This window comes from Callithrix jacchus, chromosome 14 (assembly GCF_049354715.1).
Source record: "Callithrix jacchus isolate 240 chromosome 14, calJac240_pri, whole genome shotgun sequence".
NCBI lineage: Eukaryota > Metazoa > Chordata > Mammalia > Primates > Cebidae > Callithrix > Callithrix jacchus.
In genome coordinates, this window is record NC_133515.1 from 15314963 (window position 1) to 15341727 (window position 26765).

A 26765-nucleotide genomic window follows, 5' to 3' on the forward strand; every position below is an offset into this window, starting at 1 on the left:
GAGGCACCGGGATGCACGTGACACCTTGCGAAGGGCAGAGCTGGAGAAGGGGCCAATAAGGATGAATGCACAGACAGACGAAGCCACGGAGGAGCAGGGACGAGCCCAGGGCAGCTTTTGCTGGAGGGACAGGGGAAGTGTCACAGGGGGCGGGTGGAGCTGCTGGGGAGGATAGGGTAGCATGTGGGATTTGAAGGTGGGGAAGGTTCCGTCGTTTTCCTGAACACCTAACAGGGATGCTGTGGCCTTTATGGGCGGGCCGGGATCTCAGACACAATAATCCATTCCATCCCCCGCAGTGCCTTTCAGCCGCTCTGTTTCAGCGCGGGGAGGAAGGAGGCCTGTGCCCTGGCTGAAGGCCGCACGGGGCTCGCGGCCCGATTGCCATGAAGTCTCCCTCCTCCACGTGGCAATCGCTGCTGCTCTTCGGCTCCCCGCCACGCAGCTGCCCCGACTGTGCCTCCGCTGGTCCCTGACTCTGACCGCCTTTGTCCCCTCCCGGCTTCAATCGGGGTCCGGCAGATGGTCTTCATGCCTGATCTTGAGGATGGGAAAGGGAGACAGACATTCCTTACCTTCTCTTTCCTGTCTACTTAGCGCCAAACATATTCCCAGTCGAAGATGAGAGCTGCTACCTGAAAAGCAAGTTTTCGAGCAAAAGGCCACCAGAATCCCCGCTGACCAGACCTTAGGAGGACGGTGGAGTCCTGGAGAGCTAGATGCCCCTGTGCAGCTGCAGGGACCCCAGCTGTGTCCCCCTGTCCCTCAAAGCTCTCCTGGGCCGCATTTTCCCCTCTCACGTCTGACTCACGGGGCCAGTCACAGCCTGGCCTCCTCTCCCCAAGAAAACCTGGCAGGATCTCACCACTGTACTGGAAACAAAAGCCTGGACGGGAGATGTAGGGGTACAAGGAAATGCCAGCTTAAGTGGAAGGAAATGGAGGTCAAAAGCTTTGCCAAGTGGGGCTTTGCTATACTATGTCATCTACTTTTGAGTATATTTAAAGTTTACCGTAATAAGATTTCTACAAGTTGGCAAAAAAAAAAGGGGGACAGGAACAAAGAGAGAAAGATAAAAGAAAGAAATGAAAAAGAAAGGAAGGAAGGAAAGAAAAAAGAAAGAGGGAAGGAAAGAAGGAAGGGGAAAGGAGGGAAGGAGGGAGGGAGGAAGGAGGGAGGAAGGCAAAGAGGGGAGGAAAGGAGGGAGGGAGGGAGGAGGGCTTTGGAAACACACCAGACACTGGTACTTCCCAGCCTCCCGAGGCTGCCCCAGCGCGCCCCCTGGTGTTTGCACATAGAGTTGTCCTATTTGGAGAGCTGAGACAAAGGTTCCTTCCCTCATCCTCACAGGTCATCAACCACTGAAGCTCAATTTTTAGAAGTTCATTCTTCATCTACCGGGAAAGGAGAACAAGTGGGATTTTGTGTGAAATTGTCTGTACCTCAACTGGTGTAGTGTGGGGGCGGGGGGATGGTTTTCCTTTTCCCCCGTGCTTGTCAATGTCGCAGATATGAAGTCATCCTCCCCAAGCCGCCATCCTCACCACAGACCCGTCCTTCCCTTGGAGTATCAGTTTCCATTCTCGGCTCCACAGGCCACTACTTTGCTGAACTGGAGCTCATCGTGACTGCATCTGAACTTACCTTTCATAATTTCCCTGCCTTCTTGCCAGGCGTGAGGGTGCCGAGAGAACCCACACGGAAGGCTTTGGAAAACCTTGCAGTAAAGGCAGTGCATAGGTAGCCACGTGTCCGCTTTGCTTAAAGTACCTTCTGTCTTTTGCGTGGACACAGCTTACTGAGGACCCTTCCAGTACACAGCTAGTCACGCATGGCACACAGCAGCACACAGCCTTTCCTTAGTTGATTAATCACACTTCACTTAGAGATGATTATTTACCTCCTGACACTTATATAGCCTCCCAGTTCCAGGGTGAGATCATTTGGAAAGGAACTAAAACAAATACCTTGAAATGGTTCAGTTCTTGGCTTGCTTCTTTCGCAGCCTTAAATTTGTATTGTGGCACCCCATGAAAACCACTGTAGATGGTGGGTGCCATTACTCCAAGAACAGCAGCAGAACATTTCTTGTTCACTTATTACCTTTGACTTTGATCTTAGTGCCCTGGTCCCTTGTAATAAAAGCATTGTTGATTCAGATATTAACAATGGGACTGTGACCAAAATGCTAAATTAAAATATCTAAGACGGGTTGTTGCCCACAAGCCAAAATAATTTTAATCAGATTCAACCTCAAGACACACACATTAAAAAAAAAATAACTTGCACTATTTGTTTGTTTCGTTAAGCATGAAATTGCTCTCTGTAATTATCATTGTGGGGAAAATCTAAGTTTATAGCATAGAGTGCAGATGAGGAATTCTCTAACAGCTAAGATTGAAGGCACTCCGATGCACGAGGGTGTGTTTTTTCTCAGTGGTCCTTTATTCTGTGCTCCAAGAGGAGCTTAATCCATTAGAGCTTCCTACATACATGTCATGGTTCCTGCCATCAACACATTTGCAGTTTAATCCAAGAGACAGAAACCCCTAAACTGGAAACAGTGAGGGAGATGGACTTAATCTCTTAATGACCTTCTTTTACCAAGCATTGCACATTATATTTAGCAACTCTGGGGGTAAATATGTAATTACCTCCATTTCACAGACCAGAAAACTGAGATGAAGAAGGGTCATAATATTGATCTGCATGAGAGATAATTCCCACTTATAAATTAACATACCAGTTTTCTGATTTTTATAGCTCAGAAAAAGTTTGGATACCAGTGCCCACCACTGAGAGATGAGCCCATTCTGGGTGTGTTTGGGAAGGAAAGGCTCTTGATCTGGAAGACCAAGGATTGCTTGTGTCTAAACTGAGGTAGCATCACCAAGACATTGTCACTCCCAGATCCTCTGGGCCTGGTCTGAGGCCTCCTAGCTTCTTACATTGCCCGCATTTCCCTCGGTGTGAGATATCTGTAACAATGACCACAAGGAATTTGGAAAAAGAGAAGTTTCTTACAAGCAGAAGTGCATCCAACAGCCAGATGTCCCAGGTGGATAAATGGTGCAGGCTGGATTTCATCTAGCCCAGGAGATGTGACTGCACACCTGAGCTACTGAACACATTCTTGCCACATCAGTGAGACAAAATTAGAATTAACAATATATTTACCTTTTTGAAAGTGAAAGCAAGTTTATTAAGAAAGTAAAGGAATAAAACCTCATTTCATCCTCTTTTTTTCTTTTTTTTAGAGAGGAGGGTCTCACTCTGTCACCCAGGCTGGAGTACAGTGACATCTTCTTAGCTCACTATAGCCTCAAACTTCTGTACTCAAGCGATCCTCCTGCCTCAGCCTTCTGAGTAGCAGGGACTATAGATACAAGTCTGGCTCATTTTTTTGTAGAGATGGGATCTCTCTGTGTTGCCCAGGCAGGTCTTGAACTCCTTGCCTCAAGCAATCCTCCCACCTCTGCCTCTCAAAGTGCTGAGATTATCAGCATGAGCCATTGCACCCAGCTAACATTGTATTTTAAAAGATCTTACCTTTGGGGAAAGTTCCCTTCTCCCCATCTGTGCTTCCAAAAGTAATACTAAAGCAGCACCACGGTTATCCAAGATGTAACCATTAGGGTAAACTGGGTGAAGCGCACACAGGAATTCACCGTATTGTTTATTATTAGAACTCCATGTGAATTTACATTTATCCACGTGAATTTACACTTAAACACACTTACATTTCTTTTAAAAAAATAAAACTTAAAAATGTATACTTAAAATTTGCTAAGAGATGAGATCTTAGGTGAAGTGTTCTTACCACAAAACCAAATGATAATACTAGAAAAGTGGCAGGAGAGAGCTTTGGCAGGGGGGGCTGGGTATGTTTTTGGCCTTGGTGGTGATGGGGTCATGGTATATTGAGATGTAAATTTATACAGCTTTTGACATGTCAGTCATTCATAGAGTGGTTTGTTTTGTTTTGTTTTTTTAAACTAAGCAAATATTATAGCAGCAGCATTAACTATCACTTGTTCATCTACTCAACAAGTATTTATTGGACACTTACTGCATGCCAGGCACTGTTGTCAGTACCCAGAGATAGCAGAGAATGAAGGCAAAGCCTTCCCCTTGTGGAGCTGGATTCTAGTGTTAGTTGGCTAGATCCAGGCTTCATTCCGACAGGCTGCTGAAAACTCAAGTTATTACGTAAATGCTAACTACAAAGTATTGACTTCCTCAGTTCCCTCAGAGAGCCGATTAGGTTTTTCTGGGCTGCTTGACACGACTCAGACAATATTTGTGATACCAAGCTTTGTCCCAAGTGGTAAATAAACTTAAACACCTGTAAAGTTTAAACGCGTGCTCTCCTCAGTGCGTTTGGAAACTCTAACTCCCTGCTCTTTTGTACTTTTGTTTACTCTCCACTACAGAGCGTCCAAGCACGAAGCTGTGCACACAGTCGCTCGAGGCAGAAATGCTTAGGATGTGATCCATGAATCGCAAATTCCAGCTAGTGCTCCCAAAGACAGACGTTTCTCCACAAAACCATTCCAGTGCCCCAGAGGTCCACAGACATCCAGGAAGATGCAGCCAGCAGATAAAGAATGGCAGCCACCCAAGCGCTGAGGGGAGCCCCCCTGGCGATTTCTGTCCCGGCTCCAAGGGTCTCCCCACGATGGCCTGCAACAGCACATCCCTCGAGGCTTACCCATACCTGCTGCTAAACACCAGCAAGGCCTCGGACTCCGGGCCCACCCCTCTGTTCGTACCCCTCAGGATCTCCTTGGCCATAGTGATGCTGCTGATGACCGTGGTGGGGTTCCTGGGCAACACGGTGGTCTGCATCATCGTGTACCAGAGGCCGGCTATGCGCTCGGCCATCAACCTGCTGCTGGCCACTCTGGCCTTCTCCGACATCATGCTGTCCCTCTGCTGCATGCCCTTCACTGCCATCACCCTCATCACCGTGCACTGGCACTTTGGGGACCACTTCTGCCGCCTCTCAGCCACGCTCTACTGGTTTTTTGTCCTGGAGGGCGTGGCCATCCTGCTCATCATCAGCGTGGACCGCTTCCTCATCATCGTCCAGCGCCAGGACAAACTGAACCCGCGCAGGGCCAAGGTGATCATCGCGGTCTCCTGGGTGCTGTCCTTCTGCATCGCGGGGCCCTCGCTCACGGGCTGGACGTTGGTGGAGGTGCCGGCCCGGGCCCCGCAATGCGTGCTGGGCTACACGGAGCTCCCCGCCGACCGCGCCTACGTGGTCACCCTGGTCGTGGCCGTGTTCTTTGCACCCTTTGGCGTCATGCTGTGCGCCTACATGTGCATCCTCAACACGGTCCGCAAGAACGCTGTTCGCGTGCACAACCAGTCGGACAGCCTGGACTTGCGACAGCTCACTAGGGCGGGCCTGCGGCGCCTGCAGCGGCAGCAGCAGGTCAGCGTGGACTTGAGCTTCAAGACCAAGGCCTTCACCACCATCCTGATCCTCTTCGTGGGCTTCTCCCTCTGCTGGCTGCCCCACTCCATCTACAGCCTTCTGTCTGTGTTCAGCCAGCGCTTTTACTGCGGCTCCTCCTTCTATGCCACCAGCACCTGCATCCTGTGGCTCAGTTACCTCAAGTCCGTCTTCAATCCCATCGTCTACTGCTGGAGAATCAAAAAATTCCGTGAGGCCTGCATAGAGTTGCTGCCCCAGACCTTCCAAATCCTCCCCAAAGTGCCTGAGCGGATCCGAAGGAGAATCCAGCCGAGCACAGTCTACGTGTGCAACGAAAACCAGTCTGCGGTTTAGGGGGCCAGGAGGCCGCAGAGAAAGGGCAGCTGAGCCCAGGTCCCAGGGTGGGCTGGTCTGTCCTGCTCTTTTCCCTGGCATGTTGGTTATAGTCTATACTTTGTGGTGGCTATTTAAGCACAAAGGTACTCGTTTGTAATCAGATGAGCTGCAGCTTCCAAATTTCAAATTTTGGCAAGATGAATTATTTTTGTTTCTCTTTGCAGAAGAGCTGAATATGGGGCTGATGGGAACTGCGAAGTCCTTAAGGCAAAAATGGAGTGGGCTGGGGAGAGCAGCAGTTGGGCGGAAAGGGAAGAGGAGGGCACAGGGAGTGAAGCTGGTTCAGTGTGGGGCAGGAGGAGGCGTCGATCACAAGAGCTTCATCCTGCCCTCTGAGCCCTCTCTGCACCTGCTCAAGAGAAACCCCAGTAGGTGTCAGCTCCTGGTTCATTCATTTTGTCTGACACCAGAGCGCTCCAGTTATGATGTTTGTGGTGTGTGGGAATGCACAGGTTTCTCTATGTTGGTCAGATGTGCATTTCTGGCCATGCCTAAGTTTTCTGGAAACAAACCAAAATCACATGGGGAAGTGGAGTGAGCCTCTGTGCTTTGAGCTCCCTGGGATGATGCATGAGGGCCTCAGAGGCTCAAAGCCCAGAGAAGGTCCCGGGCAGCCCAGCTGAAGTGAGAAGCACATCCAGGCGCTCCTGCATGTTCTCAATGCCCCCCACCTACTGGGCCCACCTTGTCCCTGCACCCCAAGGCCACTCAGCCTCCCTGTCTGCTGGAGAGCCCCTTGGCCCTTCCCTCTTTACCTCCACCCCTCTCCCTGCCTCCCTTTGTTTTTATCCCATCCACTTCCAGTGTGCTGTAGCTTGCCCGCTGAGCAAGCAGCTGTAGTGACCAGCTTTCAGTGTCAGCAGCGGGCAGGCTGGGCTTAGTTTACATATTTCCTTTGGACACCTGGAGCTTCAGAGCCCTTTGAGTCACCAAATCCACATCAGCACTGGACCGCAGTCCATCAGTGTGGACTGCAGGCACAGCACCACACCAACAAGCCCAATTTTGGGGGTTCCCCCTTGGGTCTCTGTGTTCCTCCTACCTCATTCAGATCCACTGCTGCCATCTGTTTGCCTGCTGGGACTGGATCCCAGGAGTGAAGTTGGCCAAAGGGGACTTCTCTGCTTGTGCCCTATTCCACCATCCAAGGGGCCCCCACACTGGTATATGAGGGTCCTGAGTTCGGGGCATAGCATTGAGCCCACTGGGCTCTCTTTATTTTTCCAGATCTGAAAAGGGTGGGAAATTTATGGAGCGATTTAAAAAATCTGATTCCAGGTCTGACTCTATCAGGAACTAGTCATGTGACCTTGTCTGTTTCTCCTTATTTCTCTGGGCATCAGTTCCCCCATATGTCGAACAAGAAAGCAGGTCTAGATGATTTCCAGTGTCCCCTTTCATCTCTCAAACACTCTGATTCTGAAATATGTGTTTTCTGCCTGTAGTCATCAGGTCCCCTGCATTCATTTATTCATCCATGCAAAGAGCACGGATTGTCTACTAGATGTAAGGCACTGTGGGGGAGATAGTGATGAATGAGGCATGGGCCATGCCCAAAAGCAGTTGTCTGATTTATCTCAGAATCATAGTAACTCAAAGTCAGCCTAAGAGCACACATTTTTGCTTCACTCCTTATTTCTTTCTAAACTGCATTAAGAGCCAGCTCCCTCTTCTCATACTGTCTTCCCACAGTACTGGTAATGGAGGCAGGGAAGAAAGGGGGGTGAAAGTAAGAACATAACTTCCCTTAACCCTCCTCTTAGGCTAGAGGAGGGTTCAGAAGATAATTGACACTTGTTCCCCGCTTACCCCCCTTTCCGTTTATACCCAGATGGAGAGAGAGGGAGAATATGTGCAATTGACATGTGACCGAGGGAGGTGGGCCGCATCAATTCTGTGTCCCCAGTTCACCCAGAAAGGCCAGGATTTGCCTTCGGCTACCTGGAGCAGATCTGTAGGTCCCCAGCAGTGCCCAACAGCACAGCCAGGCCACCAAGGGGACCAAGCCCATGGGCACCTCCCCTCTGGTGGGCATTTCAGAGAATTTACTTCAGGAGCCTTGAACAAAAGAGAAATCACACTGAATAGATGAAGGTACCAAAATTTACATCAATCAGTGTTGTATGATGTATGTTGGACAGTAATATATATGTTTCAAAGTAATAATTTTGTATATATTTTAAATAAAGTATTATTGCTCTTTCTGTGTATAAGCCTATGTTTTTGCCAAAATTTGCACCAAGACCATACATATTAAGCCTGGAATCCAATGCCTAACACCCCTATGTCAGTTTGTTCAGACTCCTATAACAAAATGCCTTAGACTGGGTAATTTTTAAACAATAGAAACTTATTTCTTCCAGTTCTGGGGACTGGAAAGTTCAAGTTAAAGGTGTAGGTAGATTCAGTGTCCGCTGAGGGATCCTACTCTGCCTCATAGATGACGCCTTCTTGCTGTGTTCTCAGATGGCAGAAGGGGAAGGGGCACTCAAACCTCTTTTAAAGGGGCACTAATCTCATTCACCCATCTCTTAATACTATCCCAGAGGCCCCATCTCTTAATACTATCACATCGAGTATTAGTTTCCAACACAAGAACTTTGGGAGACACCACATTCAGACCACAGCAACCTCCTAATACGAAAGGCTTCAGGAAGTCTAGAGCCTGAAAGTTACAAGCAACGCTGGAAAGACTAAAGATAAGATGACGACTATGACAGCTGGGAGACTGTTGGAACAACGTAGGTCACAGCTGGGTGCCCGTGAGTTTTGTTTTGTTTTTTGTTATGGTGCTGCTAAATCACTCCAGCCAGTCTTCTTCTCCTTTTACTTGCAGTATGACACTTTCATAATCCTATCTCATTTCATAATCCTATCTCATTTCATAATCCTATCGGGCCTCACTTGAATTTTTAACAAACTTTGATTTCCTGAGATACCAAATAAATATCTGGTCCTAGTCTCCTTCCCTGAGACTCACAGGATAAGCACTGTTTTATTTTATTTTATTTTTTTTTTTTGAGAAAGAGTCTCATTCTGTCACCCAGGCTGGAATACAGTGGCATGATCTTGGCTCACTGCAACCTCCGCCTCCCAGGTTCAAGTGATTCTCCTGCCTCAGCCTCCTGAGTAGCTGGGATTATATGCATGCGCCACCACAGCCAGCTAATTTTTGTATTTTTAGTAGAGACGAAATCACCATATTGACCAGGCTGGTCTTGAACTCCTGACCTCAGGTTATCTGCCCACCTCAGCCTCTCAAAGTGTTGAGATTACAGGTGAGAGCCATTGTGCCTGGCCCATTGTTTCATTATTATTTTTACATCTTCTCTTTAGCCCTGTGGTTCACCCAAACCCTGGACTCTGTGTGAAGTCTGGGCAAGTTCACAGCTAAATTGTCTCTGTGGGGCCTTGGGCAAGACACAGAAACTGGCTGACCATGATAATAACCCTGAAGCAGACACCCAGGATCTTTGGGAGATTCTTGCCTTAAAAATGAGACACAAGGAAGTCTCAGAAGTGTCCTCCTACTTGTAAGTACTACTACAAATCTGCCACCTTTTCATCTTGAATTGTAGTCCCCAGGGTCAGGGTGAAACAAAATCAAAGGTTCCCTAGGATGTTCTGATAACCAAGATGAGCAGCAAATACCTAGATCAATTCTTACTTTGCCATTCTGAGCCCTGGGTATATTTTCCTTGCACACAAGTCATGGGGCATGCTTTTTTTTTCTTTTTTGGACTAAAAAAATCCTCTATGTTAAGTATTTTCAACACTGCTCAGCTCCCTTGTTCATGTGAATTTGGGCCCCAGAGCCCTCACAGTGGCAGGAGTCCCCAGTGCTCAGTTTCTGCTCTTATAGAAACACAGGGGATGTGGAGCATGTGCTTGAAACAGGACAGTCTGAATCCAAGGGTACCTTGCTCTCTGTGGGATTCTGGGCAAGTGACACAGCATTTCTGTACCCCACCTGCCTCATATCTGAAATGGCAGAAATATTCCCAGCCCGAAGACCACAGTGAGGAATAAACAAAATCATGCATGTAAAGGATCTAGTCCACGGCTGAGCCCATGGTAGATGCTAAAGACATGGAGGCATTACAGTTCCACTGTCGACCTGCTGATAGCCAAGCTTTGTCCTTTCTGGGCAAGGGTAGAAAGTTCTTTAGTGGACAGCATCTGGGTGTCCTGTAATTCAATTCAATACTGACACTACCTACCTGCAGTTAGACTCAGATCCCACAGGTTGAGTGCTCAGTCCCACAAGACTACCACCCCCATTTCAGATGCCAATCACATGTAGGAGGTGGTCACCTATGCTTCTGATATATTATATCACAATATCACAGACTCATTCCTTCCTCATCCTCATTTGGTCTAGAGTTTCATGGTTCAGTTGACACTAACACCACATCCACAGAAGGCAGGAGTGTGAGTTTGGCTTTAAAGAGAAAAAGCCTACTTGCTGGCCTCAACTACACCACTTCACTCCATTCAAATCTCTCCCTAGGTTGTAAGCTGGCCTCACAGGGGTGCACAGAGGGATGAGATGATGTGTGATGCAACCCATGCCCTTGCCTGGAAAACACAGCCTCTGGTGCACATGGCTGCTCTCAGGGCTTAGTCTGAGGTCCCCAGAGCACTGTGGAGCCTGTCTGGGAATGCAGGGAGGCAAGGAGGATGAAGGTGGATTGGTTAAAAGCCTGCTGTCACAAAGACAGCCAACACTAAGGGGCCTGAGACAGACAGACAAATTTTGTTTCTCTCTGATTAATAGCCCAGGCAGCCAGGGGGGCGCTCTGCTCTGTGTGGTTGTTTAGGATGCAGTTTCCTTCCATCTAGTTTCCCACTGTCCCTGGGGCACTGTCCTTATGTTTATGGTCACACTGTGTTGCAGCTACCTCCATGTTCCAGCTCCTGAGGAGGGGAAAGAGGATGTGGGAGCATGTACAGGAAGACACCCACACTCGGCCCTTGTCTTCCATCACCAAGAGCAGAAGCTCCCGGCCACATCTAGCTGCAAAGGAGGCTGGGAATTGGAGTCCCTTATCAGGAGGTTGTCTGCAAACTGCAACCTACCGAGGAAGAAGATGGGAGCTGGGCACAGTGGCTCACATTTATAATGACAGCATTTTGGGAGTCCTAGGCAGGAGGATGGCTTAAGCCCAAGAGTTCTATTAAAGATCAGCCTAAGCAACATAGTGGAGACCCTGTCTCTCCAAAAAAAATAAAATAATACAAAAATTAGCCAAACGTGGTAGTCCACACCTGCAGTCCTAGCTACTCAGGAGGCTGAGGCAGGAGGATCACTTGAACCTAGGAGGTCAAGACTGCAGTGAGCCATGATGGCACCACTGTACTCCAGCCTGGGCAACAGAGTGAACCCCTATCTAAAAAAAAAAAAAAAAAAATAGAGAGGGGAAGGATATTTGGTGGACACCTGGCAGTGCCTGCAGAAACATCACACAAGTTTTAAAAACAGGAGTTCCTAGCAACACATACAAATTACAAAATTCACAAAGGAGCCTTTGTTTATTGTAAAGTAAGCATCTCTCTAACACATCAGCCAAAGATGGTTACCTCTCTGTTTGCCCAGCCCCAACATACAGACTCCTACATCAAAATACAGAAAACACACGTATTTATGCCTGTGGTAAAGAGAAAAAGGTGCCACATTTAAACTTTAGACACAAACGATGGGAGACATAAAAGTTAGACCAAAAATTCGGAGCCACAAGGGGATAAACTTTGCCAGAATAAGAAAAAATATGCCTTCTAAAACTATTTCAAACAATCCAAAAAGAGGGAATCCTTCCCAAATCATTTTATGAGACCAACATCATCCTGATACCAAAACCCGGCAGAGACCCAACGAGAAAAGAAAACTTCAGGCCAATATCCATGATGAACATAGATGCAAAAATCTTCAATAAAATATTGGCAAGCCGATTGCAACAGCAAATCAAAAAACTTATTCATCATGATCAAGTAGGATTCATCCCAGGGATGCAAGGCTGGTTCAACATACACAAGTCTATCAACGTAATTCACCACATAAACAGAACCAAAAACAAAAACCACATGATTATCTCAATTGACGCAGCAGAGAAGGCATTTGACAAAATTCAACAGCCCTTTATGCTAAAAACCCTCAATAAACTCGGTATCGATGGAACGTATCTCAAAGTAATAAAAGCTATTTATGACAAACCAACAGCCAATATCATACTGAATGGGCAAAAACTGGAAGCATTCCCTTTAAAATCTGGCACTAGACAAGGATGCCCTCTCTCACCACTCCTATTCAATATAGTACTGGAAGTTCTATATTCATATTCTATATTCTATATTCAGCAATCAGGCAAGAAAAAGAAATAAAGGGTATTCAAATAGGAAAGGTGGAAGCCAAATTGTCTCTATTTGCAGACGACATGATAGTATACCTAGAAGACCCCATTGCCTCAGCCCAAAAACTCCTGAAACTGATAAGCAACTTCAGCAAAGTCTCAGGATATAAAATCAATGTGCAAAAATCACAAGCATTCCTCTACACCAATAACAGACTTAAAGAAAGCCAAATCAAGAGCGAACTGCCATTCGCAATTGCTACAAAAAGAATAAAATACCTTGGAATACAACTCACAAGGAACGTAAGGGACCTCTTCAAGGAGAACTACAAACCACTGCTCAACGAAATCAGAGAGGACACAAACAGATGGAGAAACATTCCATGTTCATGGTTAGGAAGAATTAATATCGTGAAAATGGCTATACTGCCCAAAGTAATTTACAGAATCAACGCTATCCCCATCAAGCTACCATTGACTTTCTTCACAGAACTGGAAAAAACCACCATGAACTTCATATGGAACCAAAAGAGAGCCCGCATAGCCAAGTCAATTCTAAGCAAAAAGAACACAGCGGGGGGCATCACACTACCGGATTTCAAACTATACTACAAGGCTACAGTAATCAAAACAGCATGGTACTGGTACCAAAACAGAGTTATAGACCAATGGAACAAAACAGAGGCACCGGAGGCAACACAACATACATACAACTATACAATCTTTGATTAACCCGACAAAAACAAGCAATGGGGAAAGGATTCCATGTTTAACAAATGGTGTTGGGAAAATTGGCTAGCCATGTGCAGAAAGCAGAAACTGGACCCCTTCCTGACACCTTACACTAAAATTAACTCCAGATGGATTAAAGACTTAAACATAAGACCTGGCACCATAAAAACCCTAGAAGGAAATCTAGGCAAAACCATCCAGGACATAGGAGTAGGCAAGGACTTCATGAACAAAACACCAAAAGCATTGGCAACAAAAGCCAAAATAGACAAATGGGACCTAATGAAACTCCACAGCTTCTGCACGGCAAAAGAAACAGTCACTAGAGTGGATCGGCAACCAACAGAATGGGAAAAAATTTTTGCAGTCTACCCATCTGACAAAGGGCTGATATCCAGAATTTACAAAGAACTCAAACAGATTTACAGGAAAAAAACAAACAAGCCCATTCAAAAGTGGGCAAAGGATATGAACAGATACTTTACGAAAGAAGACATATACGAGGCCAACAATCATATGAAAAAATGCTCATCGTCACTGGTCATCAGAGAGATGCAAATCAAAACCACATTGAGATACCATCTCACGCCAGTTAGAATGGCGATCATTAAAAAATCTGGAGACAACAGATGCTGGAGAGGATGTGGAGAAAAAGGAACACTTTTACACTGTTGGTGGGAGTGTAAATTAGTTCAACCATTGTGGAAGACAGTGTGGCGATTCTTCAAGGCCTTAGAAATAGAAATTCCATTTGACCCAGCAATCCCATTACTGGGTATATATCCAAAAGACTATAAATCGTTCTACTATAAGGACACATGCACACGAATGTTCATTGCAGCACTGTTTACAATAGCAAAGACCTGGAATCAACCCAAATGCCCATTGATAATAGACTGGATTGGAAAAATGTGGCACATATACACCATGGAATATTATGCAGCAATCAGAAATGATGAGTTTGTGTCGTTTGTAGGGACATGGATGAATCTGGAAAACATCATCCTCAGCAAACTGACACAAGAACAGAAAATGAAACACCGCATATTCTCACTCATAGGTGGGTGATGAAAAATGAGAACACATGGACACAGAAAGGGGAGTACTAAACAGTGGGGTCTACTGGGGGGAAAAGGGGAGGGCCAGTGGGAGTGGGAGGTGGGGAGGGATAGCCTGGGGAGAAATGCCAAATGTGGGTGAAGGGGAGAAGAAAAGCAAAGCACACTGCCATGTGTGTACCTACGCAACTGTCTTGCATGCTCTGCTCATGTACCCCAAAACCTATAATCCAATAAAAAATTAAAGAAAAAGAAAAAATATGACTATTTAACAAATAGTCAACACTGATTAAGATCAACTCTGCCCAAGAATTTGATTATGTTAGAGGAAAGAAGGTAGTTTCAATGCTCTGGCTGTTGAAAGGTGGAGGCTGGTAGCCCATGGCACAGAGGGACCACCACAGAGTATGGGCGGGGCTCAGTCCAGGACACCTAATCTGACTATTCCAGGGGAAAGATCTGTAAGAACAGAAAGATGTTTGAATGCAAAAGCATGGTGTGTGCATGCATGCACAGGTGTGCGTGTTATTCTGGGCAGGTGTCCAAGGTTACTTTAGCAGAGAGTTCCAGTTTCTCTTCTCCTCTCTTGCCTCTTCATCTGGGAGGAGCAGAGAACAAGGTATTCCGGGAACAGGAGAGGTGCCAGAGATTGCCACGGTCAAAGAGGGAACCAGTAGGAGCTGCAGCAGACTTCTCTTAATTAGTCTGATAAGAGCAGAAAAAACGTAACTGTGCGAGAAACATTTCCATGAGGCCAGAACTTTACCTTCTGTATTCACCAGTCTCAGGGCACTGACATGCCAGCTCAGCCTCCTGGGTGTTCAGGGAAATGCCTGAGAATCCCCAAGGCCCAGTTAATGAGAACAAATGACTCACCCTGGGTCTCCATGTTCCATCTCCATGCTCTCTCCTGCTGCCTCTGGCATCTGCTGTCCCTCTGCCAGCCATTCTGTTCTAGGAAAAATAATCAAGCTCATTTTCAGGAGCATCTTTTAAAAGAAAGCCTTACTGTCCTTTATTCACGGTCCTTTGGGGTTATATAATTCTCATTTCCTCCCTCCTTAAAATGCTGCTGCCATATTTCCTCTTTTTGGCATTTTTGCAGTGGTCTCATGAAGACTTCAGATGTTTTATTACACCACAACGAGAGGGTCACTAAGCTCACTGTATAAGATAAACAGGACTGAATGATTTAAAAAATTCACAAGGAACAATGGGAAGCTTAATTTGCATTGAAACTATCTGAAACAGATTTCCCCAAGGCCTTGGAATTCTCGCTGGGATTTGAAGGGCCCCTTGGGAAGCAGCCAGTCTAGGCTACTAGAAACTGCTTTCCCCTGTACAGAGGGCTCTGGGGGCTGCTGGAATGCATTTTCTTCAGACCCGCATAGGTGGCTGTGGGCACCATGGGATTTTTCTCCAGCCAGGCCCAGACGGGGCCCCTGGTTGCTTCCCACATTCCCCAGGATGATGATTCATGAATTTTTGTCCCACTCATCGCTAATCTCCGTTATACTTCATGGGAGCCTGCTTTTGCCGGCAAGTCCTCTTCATTCCCCCACCTTTTTCTCTGGTTTCCTTGAAACTTTCCTTCTCCCTAAACCATGCAATAAGCAGATACCAGCCCTTCCCCTGGTGTGAGATGACACTAACACCTTAAAACTTAGGTTGTAAATTCTGTACAAGAATGACGCATGTGAATAAATGTTCCCTAGTTTTTTAGTTAGTTTGTTTTTTGAGACAGACTAGCTCTGTTGCCCTGGCTGGAGTGCAGTGGCGCAATCTCAGCTCACTGCAACCTCCACCTCCCAGGTTCAAGCAATTCCCCTGCTTCAGCCTCCCTAGTAGCTGAGAGATTACAGGCATGCGCCACAACACCTAGCTGATTTTTGTATTTTTAGTAGAGACAGGGTTTCACCATATTGGCCAGGCTGATCTCAAACTTCTGACCTCAGGTGATCTGCCTGCCTCGGCCTCGCAAAGTGCTGGGATTACAGGCATGAGCCACTGGGCCAGGCTTTTTTTTTTTCTTTTTTTAAAAAGCACAAGGTCTCGCTCTGCCTCCCAGGCTAGAGTACAGTGGCATGATCATAGGTTACTGCAGCCTTAAAGTCCTGGGCTCAACTGATGTTTCTGCCTCCGCCTCCTGAGTAGCTGGGATTACAGCCATGTGCCACCATGGTTAGCCAAATTTAAAAATTTTTTTCGTAGAAACAGGGTCTCACTATGTTGCCCAGGCTCATCTGGAACTCCTGGGAGCAAGCAATCCTCGCACCTCAGCTTCCCAAAGCACTGGGATTATAGGTTTAGCCACTGCATCCGGTCTCCTAGTTAAGTCTTCTTTCCTGATTCTTCAAAATTATAAAAGTGATTTGCTCCTGTAGAAAAAAAACTAAAACCAAACAACCAGTGTGTTTATTGGAGGGTTTTTTAAAACCAGTTTTATGATTACGTATAAAAATACGCTTTTTCTTTTGCAAAATCTGGATCACACAGCATCACAACTTTGTGGCTGCTTTAAATCTTTGTTTTGGTTTTGTTTGGCTTGTCTTGTATTTGGAAGTGATCTCTGGGGTCCAGGAGTTCTCCATTGTGGGGATATGCCTCTGGTATTTAAGGCTCCCTGTTTTGGATATTCAAGGATTTTTTTTTCTTTTTTTTAATTCTATTTTTTACTATTTAAAAAAATGCTATAATAAGCATCCTTGACATAAATTTTTCTGCCTAGCTGCTGATCATTTTCCTAAAATAAACTTCTAAAAGTGGAAGTGGTGGTTTCTGGTGCCATAATAAAATTGCTTTTCAGCAAGTTAGTGTCAAGTTATTCTCCCACAGCTGAGCTGGAGAATTCCCAGAACGATGGGAAAGCCTTGAGGAGGTCACGAAGTACTTTCTGTCAGCCACCGCCCGGCCCTTGCAGACAAGCTGTGTCTGGCTCCTTTGGGCCACAGGTTGGGTTATGAATCAGGTTAAGAAGGTACGGGGGAGAGCAAATACAGCCTTTTTTATGAGGAAGCATTATTCAAGAACTTTACAGTTTTGCAAAGGCTAAGGCCAATTAATATATATTAACTAATTATATATAGGAGAATGTAAGAGAAACAACTATTAAAAACATTTTGCTCCTCCTGGAAACCAGAAACCAGTTTGGGTTGGAAGGATTGCTCGTGGCCACTCCAGGCCCATTTGAGTCACCCAGACGCTAGAAACCCTTTGAACAAGCAGAAGTAAGTCTGGTGTCTGCTTGCCACACTGGGCCTAGAAAGGGTTTCTAGATCCGTGTCCTGTTTCTGGCCCTGTCCTACTACTATGGCATGAATTGTGTCTCCCTTGCCAAATTCCTGTGTTGAAATCCTCATTCACAGTGTGATGACCCTAGGAGGTGAGACCTTTGAGAAGTGATTAGGTCACGATGGTAGGGCCCCCATGATGAATTAGGAAAAGGGGTAGAGACTCCACTTTCCTCTCTCTGCCATGTGAGGGCGCAGCATGAAAGTGGCCATCTGAAGCCAGGAAGAGAACCCTCTCCAGGAACTGAATCTGCCGGCATCTTGATCTTGGACTTCCAGCCTCCAGAACTAGGTTTCTGTTGTCTGAGTCTGCAGTCTATGGTATTTTGTTACAGCAGAACAAGCTGACTAAGACAGATACTCAGAGGTAAACTTTCCTGCCTTGCTGTGAAAAGTATACAAAAATTTTAATGTTCTATTATTTGTCCCAGGAAGCAGAGGAGAATACAATTTCATCTGTCCTAGTGGCCCAATCAAAAGGATACAGTAACCATATTTTTTTATTTTCTGCACCTGATGCTTTGATATCTGGGTCCCTCCTGACCCTAGAGGACAGACTGCCCCTCCCAGGGTCAGACAGTAAACAGCTAGTCCACGAGCATACTTTCCTTTCTCTTTCTTTCTTTCTTTCCTTCCTTTCTTTCTTTCTTCTTTCTTTCTTTTTTTTTTTTTTTTCATGACAGGGTCTTACTGTGTTGCCCAGGCTGGAGTGCAGTGATGCAATCATAGCTCTCTGCAGCCTCAAACTCCTGGGCTCAAGTGATTCTCCTGCCTCAGCCTCCTGAGTAGCTGGAATTAGAGACACATGCCACCACACCTAATTTTTTACTTTTTGGAAAGATGAGGTCTCACTATGTTGCCCAGACTAGTTTTGAATTCCTGGCCTCAATAGATCCTCCTGCATCAGCCTCCCAAAGTGGTGAGATTACAGGCGTGAGTCACCCCATCGAAGAATGCTTTTCAAATGCAAAACAACCAATCCAGGGCTTACACCCCAACCACCTCCTTTACAGAGCTCTCACCCATGGGGTTACCATCCACCTGCACTAATCACCCCAGAGCCAGGGACCAAACAACCAGGGAAACCCCTGCATCTTAGGGTCCATTGAAATCAAACCAGCCAACCCTAAGCTTGCTCACCCTGTCTCTCCATCCCTTCCCATGGAAGCCACAACAAAGGCTCCTGTCCACATTCCCCACCCCTCCGTCTGCCTCCTGACCAACCTGGTACCTCTGTGTGGCCCTGCATGGGATGCTGTGCCCCTTCTCATGGGAGCTGTAACAACCAACCTTTTCAGCGGCAGTCATCTCCTGGTCTGTTGGCATCACCATACCTCACATTTTCTATTAATACTCTCTATCTTAAAACATTGTATTCTATGATGAGCTGATTGGCTAAAACAATTTGCATTCTGCACCCCCTACATTTCTTACGTTTAAAAAAACTTTGACTTTGCAAAGCTCAAGATGAACAGGCAGATTGGCAGTGGTTCCCTTGGATGGTAGAATTGTTGCTCTTTACACAGCTCAAATACGTGTGTTATTTTGCTTAGAACCAGGATAAAGCTTCCCCCTCCAGCCTTATCTATCACCATTCCCCGGTTACTGCCTGGGCTCCTGGTTACTCAAACTGATCCCCTCATTTCCAAGGGGCCATTACCTCCCTCACTTCTAGGGTTGGTCCTGCTGCTTCCTCTGCATGGAGCACTTTTCCCCAACTTAAGGCTACCCTCTTATCCATCTGGTTTACCCGCACTGCCCCTCTAGCATTTGTCCCACTCTGGTGTAAATGCCCCTGGTTGTTTACAAGACAAAATGATGTACATGTCTAAAGAGATTCAATTTCTTTGATTTCAGTCAATTTACAAGAATATATTCCCTTTATATTAGTGAACAGTCAGAAACTCAATTTTATGCAACCCCCCAAAGACAGGTTATCATATTACTGTCTTGGCTATATTAAATGCATTTTCTAAGTATGTTAGTGTCAGAGGCATTTGAACCAGAGCACTCCATCTCGAATAGGAGCTCGGTAAAATGAGGCTGAGACCTGCGGGGCTGTGTTCCCAGGAGGTTAGACATTCTAAGTCACGAGATGAGGTAGGAGGTCGGCACAAGATACAGGTCATAAAGCCCTCGCTGATAAACCAGGTTGCAGTAAAGAAGCCGGCCAAACCCCACCAAAACCAAGATGGTGATGAGAGTGACCTCCCGTCGTCCTCACTGCTACACTCCCCCCAGTGCCATGACAATTTACAAATGCTGTGGCAATGTCAGGAAGTTACCATATATGGTCTGAAAGGGGGGGGCATGAATAATCCACCCTTTGTTTAGCATGTCATCAAGAAATAGCCATAAAAATGGGAACCCAGCAGCCCTTGGGGATGCTCTATGGAGTGACAATCTTTTTATTCCTTTACATTCTTTTTTTTTTTGAGACGGAGTTTCGCTCTTGTTACCCAGGCTGGAGAGCAATGGCGCAATCTCGGCTCACCGCAACCTCCGCCTCCTGGGTTCAGGCAATTTTCCTGCCTCAGCCTCCCGAGTAGCTGGGATTACAGGCACACGCCACTGTGCCCAGCTAATTTTTTTGTATTTTTAGTAGAGGCAGGGTTTCACCATGTTGACCAGGATGGTCTCGATCTCTCGTGATCCACCCGCCTCGGCCTCCCTCCTTTACTTTCTTAATTAACTTGCTTTCACTTTATTCTATGGACTTGCCCTGGATTCCTCCTTGTGCGAGATCCAAGAGCCCTCTCTTGGGGTCTGGATCTTGACCCCTTTCCGGTAACATTAGTATTCTTGCCATTTTCATGGTGTATTTTTTATTGTGGTCAAATATATATAACATTAAGTTTATCATTCTAACAATTTTTAAGTATAAACTTCTGTGGCAGAAATACATTTATATTATTGTGCAATCATCACCACTATCCATCACCAGAACTTTTTCCATCATCCCAGAAACTCTGTCCCCATTAAACACTAACTCCCCCTTTCTCCCTCCCTAGCCTCTGGCCCCCAGCATTCTACTTTCCATCTCTGTGAAGCTGACTATTCTAGATATCTTATAGAAGTGGAATCACACACTATGTGACCTTTTGTGGCTTATTTCACTTGGTATTATATCTTCAAGATTCACCTATACTGCAGTGTGTATCAGAATTTTCTTCATTTTTCACACTGAATAATATTCCATTTCATGGATTTTAAATAGCATATTTAGTTACCAAAAGTGTATGTGCATAGACTATTTGCATGTATTTTATATAAAATTAGAATTGCTATTTTATAATTCCTATCAACATAAAAAATATAAGCTTATATCAGCCCATCTAAACGTCATCTGTTTATTGCCCTAATCCCCTCCATTGGGTCCAAACAGAACAACAAGCAAATCTCCTGGTCTTAGGTGGGCCCTTGAAGACGGGCCCAAAATCAGCATAAGGTCTTTGCCAAGATCTGCTGTTTTTTTCATCATTTTATCCACAGAACTTTGCACAATGCCTGGCACACTGCAGTCTCCCAGCATATACTTGTGGAATAATTGAGTAGTTGAATACATGAATGGATACATGGAAAAGGGGAAAACTGCCCCATTTACATGAAATACAGTTCTTGGCAAGTCTCTCAGTCCCTGAGCTGCCTCCCTCTATGGCCAAGTCGTTGCTAATTCTGCAGTTGCATGAACATGATCATAAACTTGGAGTAAGTCATTGCTGCTGAGGCTCTGCCCCAGGAGGAAACAAGGCCACTCTCCAGCTTAACAGCCCCAGATAGTTCCCAGACAGAAAGATCCTTCCGTCTTCCTCACCAACTGGATGGATATGATGGTCAATTTCATGTGTCAATGTGACTGGGCCACAGGATACCCAGATTAAACATTCCTTCGGGGTGCCTCTGTAAGGGTGTTTCCAGATGAGATTAGCTTCAGAGTTGGTGGCCTCACGAGAGATCTACCCTCCCCTATGTGTGAGCATCATCCAACCCATTGAGGGCCTGAAAAGAAGGTAGAGGAAGAAGGAATTTGTCCCCTTTTTTTTAACTTGCCTCAGTGCTTGAGCTGGGATATCTCCTCTCATCTTCTACTGCCCTTAGACTGAGATTTAGACCATCAGCTCCCTGGCTCTCAGACCTTCAGGCTTGGACTGAATTATGTCACTGGTTTTCCTGGGTCTCCAGAAGCTGATGGCAAATCATAAAAACTTCTCAGCCTCCAGAATGGCCTGAGCCAATTCCTCATAATAATCTCTCAATCACATGCGCTCTCTCTCTCTCTCTCCCCTTCCCCCCACCCCTACACACACACACACACACACACACACACACGTGTGTGCTCTCCTATTGGTTCTCTTTCTCTGGAGAACCTTGACTGATGCAATGTGCATCCTGGCACGGCCATGGCGGTGGGAAACAGCTGACCTTTCCTTCAGTTGCTGCTTAAGAAGCAGCTTGTTTCCTAGTATTTGTATAAACATAAGATATCTGAAAATTACACTAGTAGGTACAAATCAAGCACAGATAGGAAACTGGCACTGCCAGTGCATGTTTCCAATGTTCCGTTGCATGAAATTACAGTTATGGGAGCAAGATAATGATGGGTTTACAGGAGGCTCTCAAGTTTGATGTGCTGAGACAGCCAACCTTCCCTCTATAATAGCATAATCTTTATTGTGGTCTACTCCAAATGGAATCACCTGGGACACAGGCCTGCAATGCAGGTGTGGAAACATGTTAGGAAATCTACAGCATCAAGATGCCACAGCAGCGGGAGAAGGAGCCAAACCTAAGGAAACAGGCTGGTTCTAATTTGCTGAAGCACTGCACCCTGAAAGATACACAGAGAGAAGTGAATACCAGCCCTTCCCATCCCAAGCCCAGACACAAACACGCACGCTGTCTATACTGCCTGCAAAGTCACTTCTTGCCCTCCCAGGAAAGTGAGGATAGATGTCCCCTTCCTGTCCTGTGATCAGCTTTGGCGGCTCTCTGCACTTCCAGATGTCATGTGGTGGTGACCCTCTCAGAAACAGGAATTGGAACCCTACTAGCTGGAGCAACCATCCAAGAAGGGGCATGATTAGGGATCTGGGCACACAGCATACCACCTTCCTTTCCCAAAAGATGTTGTAGAATATAAATGGGGGACTGGAGAAAAACGGAAAATATGCAAAGCTTTGTTAGAAGATCTGCCAATGAAATACACGGGACAAGTGATCACTCTATCATCTGCTCTGACCTACAGGGCAGCTGCCCTGGCTCTGGCCATGTTTTCCTGTGTGTTAATCTGGACCTTGTTCTGAATCAGCTTTACACAGACCTTTGCAGATGAATGAGTGCCACGTCATGAATGGGGAAACCTTTCCTTGTCGGTAAAGACCTTGTGCTGATTTTGAACCCATTTTCAAGGGCCCACCTTAGACCATTCATGAACTCTGCTTGTTGGTCTGCTTAGACCCAATGAAGGGATTAGGACAACAAGCTGACGACTTTTAGATGGGCTGATATAGGGTTATATTTTTCTGTGCTGATATGAATATACAAAATAGCAATTCTAATTTTATATAAATTAAGTGCAAATAATCTATGCACATACACTCTTGGTAACTATACTATTTTAAAATCATGAAATGGAACATTATTCAATGTGAAAAACGAAGAAAATTCATGGACAGGTGCAGTGGCTCATACCTGTAACCTGGCACTTTGGGAGGCCGAGGCGAGCAGATCACTTGAGGCCAGGAGTTTGATACCAGCCTGGCCAACATGGTGAAACCCCGTCTCTACCACAAAAACAAAAAATTAGCAGGGCATGATGGCGTGCGCCTGTAATCCCAGCTACTCAGAGGCTTAGGCAGGAAAATCCCTTGTAAGCAGGAGGCAGAGGTCGCAATGAGCTGAGATCACACCACTGAACTCCAGCCTGGGTGACAGAGTGAGATTTCATCCCCAAAAAAAAAGGAAGAGAATTCTGACACATGCTACAATATGGATAAACCTTGAGGACATAATGCCAAGTGAAATAAGCCAGTCCCACCACACACATACTGCGTGATTCCACTTCTATGAGATACCTAGAATAGTCAAGTTCATAGAGACGGAAAGTAGAATGGTGGGTGCCAGGGGCTGGGGAGGGAGAAACAGGGAGTTAGTGTTTAACAGGGACAGAGTTTCTGTTTGGGATGATGAAAAAATGTTCTGGAAATGGATGATGATGATGATTGCACAACAATGGAATTGTATTCCTACCACAGAACTATACACTTAAAAATTGTTAGAATGATAAACTTAATGTTATGTATATTTTACCACAAGAAAATACAATATGAAAATGGCAAAAATATTAACATACATGAAAAATGCGGTTAAAAATTGAGTTTCTGACTATGTTTACTCATATAAAGGGAATACATTCTTGTAAATCGACTGAAGTCAAAGAAATGGAATCTCTTTAGAAGCATTCGTCATTTTGTCTCGTAAACAACCAGGAAATGTTCTCTTGTACTCTAAATCCTAAGAAAGGAAAAGTTTAGGATTTCAGTTATATTTGTTTATGAGTTTCAGTCAATAGTTGTCTGCAAGTCAGCAATGTCTTGAAAAATAGTTTGGAAATAAATGGTGGGGTTTTACCACAATGCGCTGGCTGCTGAGGCAGAGAGAGGGAGGGTGAGCTAACTGGCCAACCCAGTTCTATCATAAATGTGTGTGGGTGACCAGAAGGAGGCAGGGGCCAGTTAGTCAGCTCAAAGCACATCATGTCATCTTAGCTCACATTCCTATTGAGGTCAGGTTGGGGATTGGCTTCTCCAGCTTAGTGGCACACACACGAAATCTGAAAGAGAAAAACTGATATTTCAAATGAGATAAATGGAAAATGTTCTCTAGAGAAAGAGGAACATTTTTCTCTTTCTTGCCTTTTCTCTGAGAAAAGGCAAGGGGAGAGAAAAGGCAAGGGGAGGCCATGCACGGTGCCTCACACCTGTAATCCTAGCACTTTGGGAGGCCAAGGTAGGAGGATCACTTGAGGTCAGGAGTTTGAGACCAGCCTGGCTAACATAGTGAAACACTGTCTGTACTAAAAATGGAAAAATTAGCTGGGCATGGTGGCATGCACCTGTAGTCCTAGCTACTTGGGAGGCTGAGGCAGGAGAATCGCTTGAACTTGGGAGGCAGAGGTTACTGTAACCTGAGATCATGCTACTGCACTCCAGACTGGGCAACAGAGCAAGACTCCATCTCAAAAAAGAAAGAAAGGAAGAAAAGGGAAGAGGATTCTTTGTCAAGATTGGCAGAGGCTGGAGGAAAAGGGGCAACTGAAAACCACTTGAAAAGGGTATGTGTAGACCAACTCCTCTCCTGACTCCAGTCGGAACTGGGAATTGAGGGGTGGAGTGAGCTAGAGTCACTTTCCTAATCAAGGAATCATGCAATGAGATTCTGGCATGCTCAGACACACCTATGGAGGAACATCTGTGGGATGCTGTGCATGAGCCCTGTGCTGGGTGCTTTCAAGGGCCACCCGAGATCCTGGGTCCTAGAGGGCATCATTTGGTAATGAAGGCTGAAACCATACTGCTACTGCCCTGACTTCCCTCCCTTGGAACAGAAGGTTAACACAAGAAGGGAACTCAGATGCTGCCCAACTCCACCTCCCACTTACGGACGATACCGCTGACACGGTTTGGATGCATGTTGCCCTTAAATCTCATGTTGAAATGTAACCTCCAGTTTTGGAGAGGGGCCTAGTGGGAGGTATTGGAACCTGGGGGTGAATCCCTCATGAATTACCTCTCCATAGTAATGAGTGAGTTCTCGCTCTGTTAGTTCATGTGAGAGCTGGCTGTTAAAAGAAGCCTGGCACCTCCTCCTTGCTCTCTCACTCCCGCTCTTGCCCTGTGATGCACCTGCTCCCCCCGGCCTCCCACCATGGCTAGACACTTCCTGCGGCCTCCCCAGAAGCAGATGCCAGCAACATGCTTCCTGTACAGCCTGCAGAACAACGAGCCAAATAAACCTCTTCTTTATAAACAATCCAGTCTCGAATGTTTTTTAGAGCAATGCAAAAATGGACTGACACAGGCACGGAGGGCTGGGTGACCCGACTCACCAAGGACCACAGCCAGATGTGTCAGCCCCAAGAGGCCCAGACTCCCGACACCTGACATTTGACTTCTCAAGTCATGCTTGCCCGGTGGAGTGGCACGCATTGCTTGCCAAGCCCTTCTTGCCACATGCCACGTAATCTCATTTAACTAATTTACGACTCTGGACTGCAGGCTGAATGATAGCTATTTGTTTCCCTGCCCCAGTTGCAAGCTAAGGAAAAGTGGGCTTCATTAATTCAAGTGCTTATCTCCCAACAACTGTTAACAAGCCGTGGACGCTGCTCCAGCCAGTTGGCTTTTCTGAGAAGGTGAAAGGGCCTCTAGTCCATATGGTCTAGATTCTTGTACATTTTCATTTCAAACGCTAAGGTTGACAGATCTGCTAAGCGCAAATGGGGTGTTAGTTAATATCTAATTACTCTAACACAAGTCACAGCCCATTTAACTGAGTCAGACACCAGTCTTTGCCTTCACTGACAGACACATTTAGGACATCAATGTACACACTCTCCCCCAACCATTTAGCCTAATCTGCCGTTGTAACATTCTTGTGATGCAGTTAGTGTGAATCTACACGTCCTCCTTTCCGGTTGGGTTTATATGTCTGAAGTCTCCCTCTTTCTTATTCTCTAATATGCTAATGGGCCTTCAGATAACAACGAGGTAAAAATGAGAAAAGAATATGTACCTGCTGCTTTATGATTTTCTAAAAACAGCAATGCGATGGTTGGAATCTAAAAGCCAATATGAGTCCACCCTGGGCTGTATTCTGGTTGTCTGTTCAGGGTTGGTGAAGCCCGAGGTGGGAGAATCTACAGGCAGGAACCACAGCTCTAGCTTGGCACCTCCTCCAACTCCAAGAAAACCACCTCGACACACTGCACCTCAGCTTCTTCAATTTGAAACATGTGTGAGTTCATGACACCTCACCTCTATTCACACGTATTTGAGATTAGGATCAGAATACTCAGGGGGACTGGGTGTGGTGGCTCACACCTGTAATCCCAGCACTTTGACAGGCCAAGGCAGGTGGATCACCTGAGGTCAAGAGTTCAAAACCAGCCTGGCCAACATGGTGAAACCATCTCTACTAAAAATATTTTTTTAAAAATTAGGTGGGTGTGGTGGGCAGAGCACCTGTAGTCCTGGCTACATGGGAGGCTGAGGCAGGAGAATAACTTGAACCCAGGAGGTGGAGGTTGCAGTGAGCTGAGATCACACCACTGCACTCCAGTACAGGCGACAAGAGCAAACTTCCATCTCATAAAAAACAAAGCAAAACAAAATAAAAAACTCCTCAGGAGATTATCATGTGTGTGAACATCCTCCTTTCTTCAGGGATGGAACAGCACCTGGAATTAAAGAACATGAGAAAGTGTTCTGAAATTCACCAG

General features: G+C 45.9%; 2 protein-coding genes across 2 annotated transcripts in view; one reads left to right on the top strand and one right to left on the bottom strand.

Annotated features, from left to right (window-relative positions):
- GPR45 (G protein-coupled receptor 45) overlaps positions 1-8047 on the top strand; it is a 92714-nt gene extending 84667 nt beyond the window's left edge. The window contains exon 2 of the mRNA XM_008980213.5: positions 4434-8047. Coding sequence (XP_008978461.1) covers positions 4496-5797 — 1302 coding nt within the window. The 5' untranslated portion in view covers positions 4434-4495 and the 3' untranslated portion in view covers positions 5798-8047. The remainder of the gene's footprint in view (positions 1-4433) is intronic.
- A 3297-nt stretch (positions 8048-11344) lies between these two features.
- Positions 11345-26765, bottom strand: part of TGFBRAP1 (transforming growth factor beta receptor associated protein 1) — a 78339-nt gene continuing 62918 nt past the window's right edge. Inside the window, exons 11-12 of the mRNA XM_035271813.3 lie at positions 14853-14925; positions 11345-14681 (exon numbers count right to left, since the gene is read on the bottom strand). Of these exons, the coding sequence (XP_035127704.1) occupies positions 14525-14681; positions 14853-14925 (230 nt within the window). The 3' untranslated portion in view covers positions 11345-14524. The remainder of the gene's footprint in view (positions 14682-14852; positions 14926-26765) is intronic.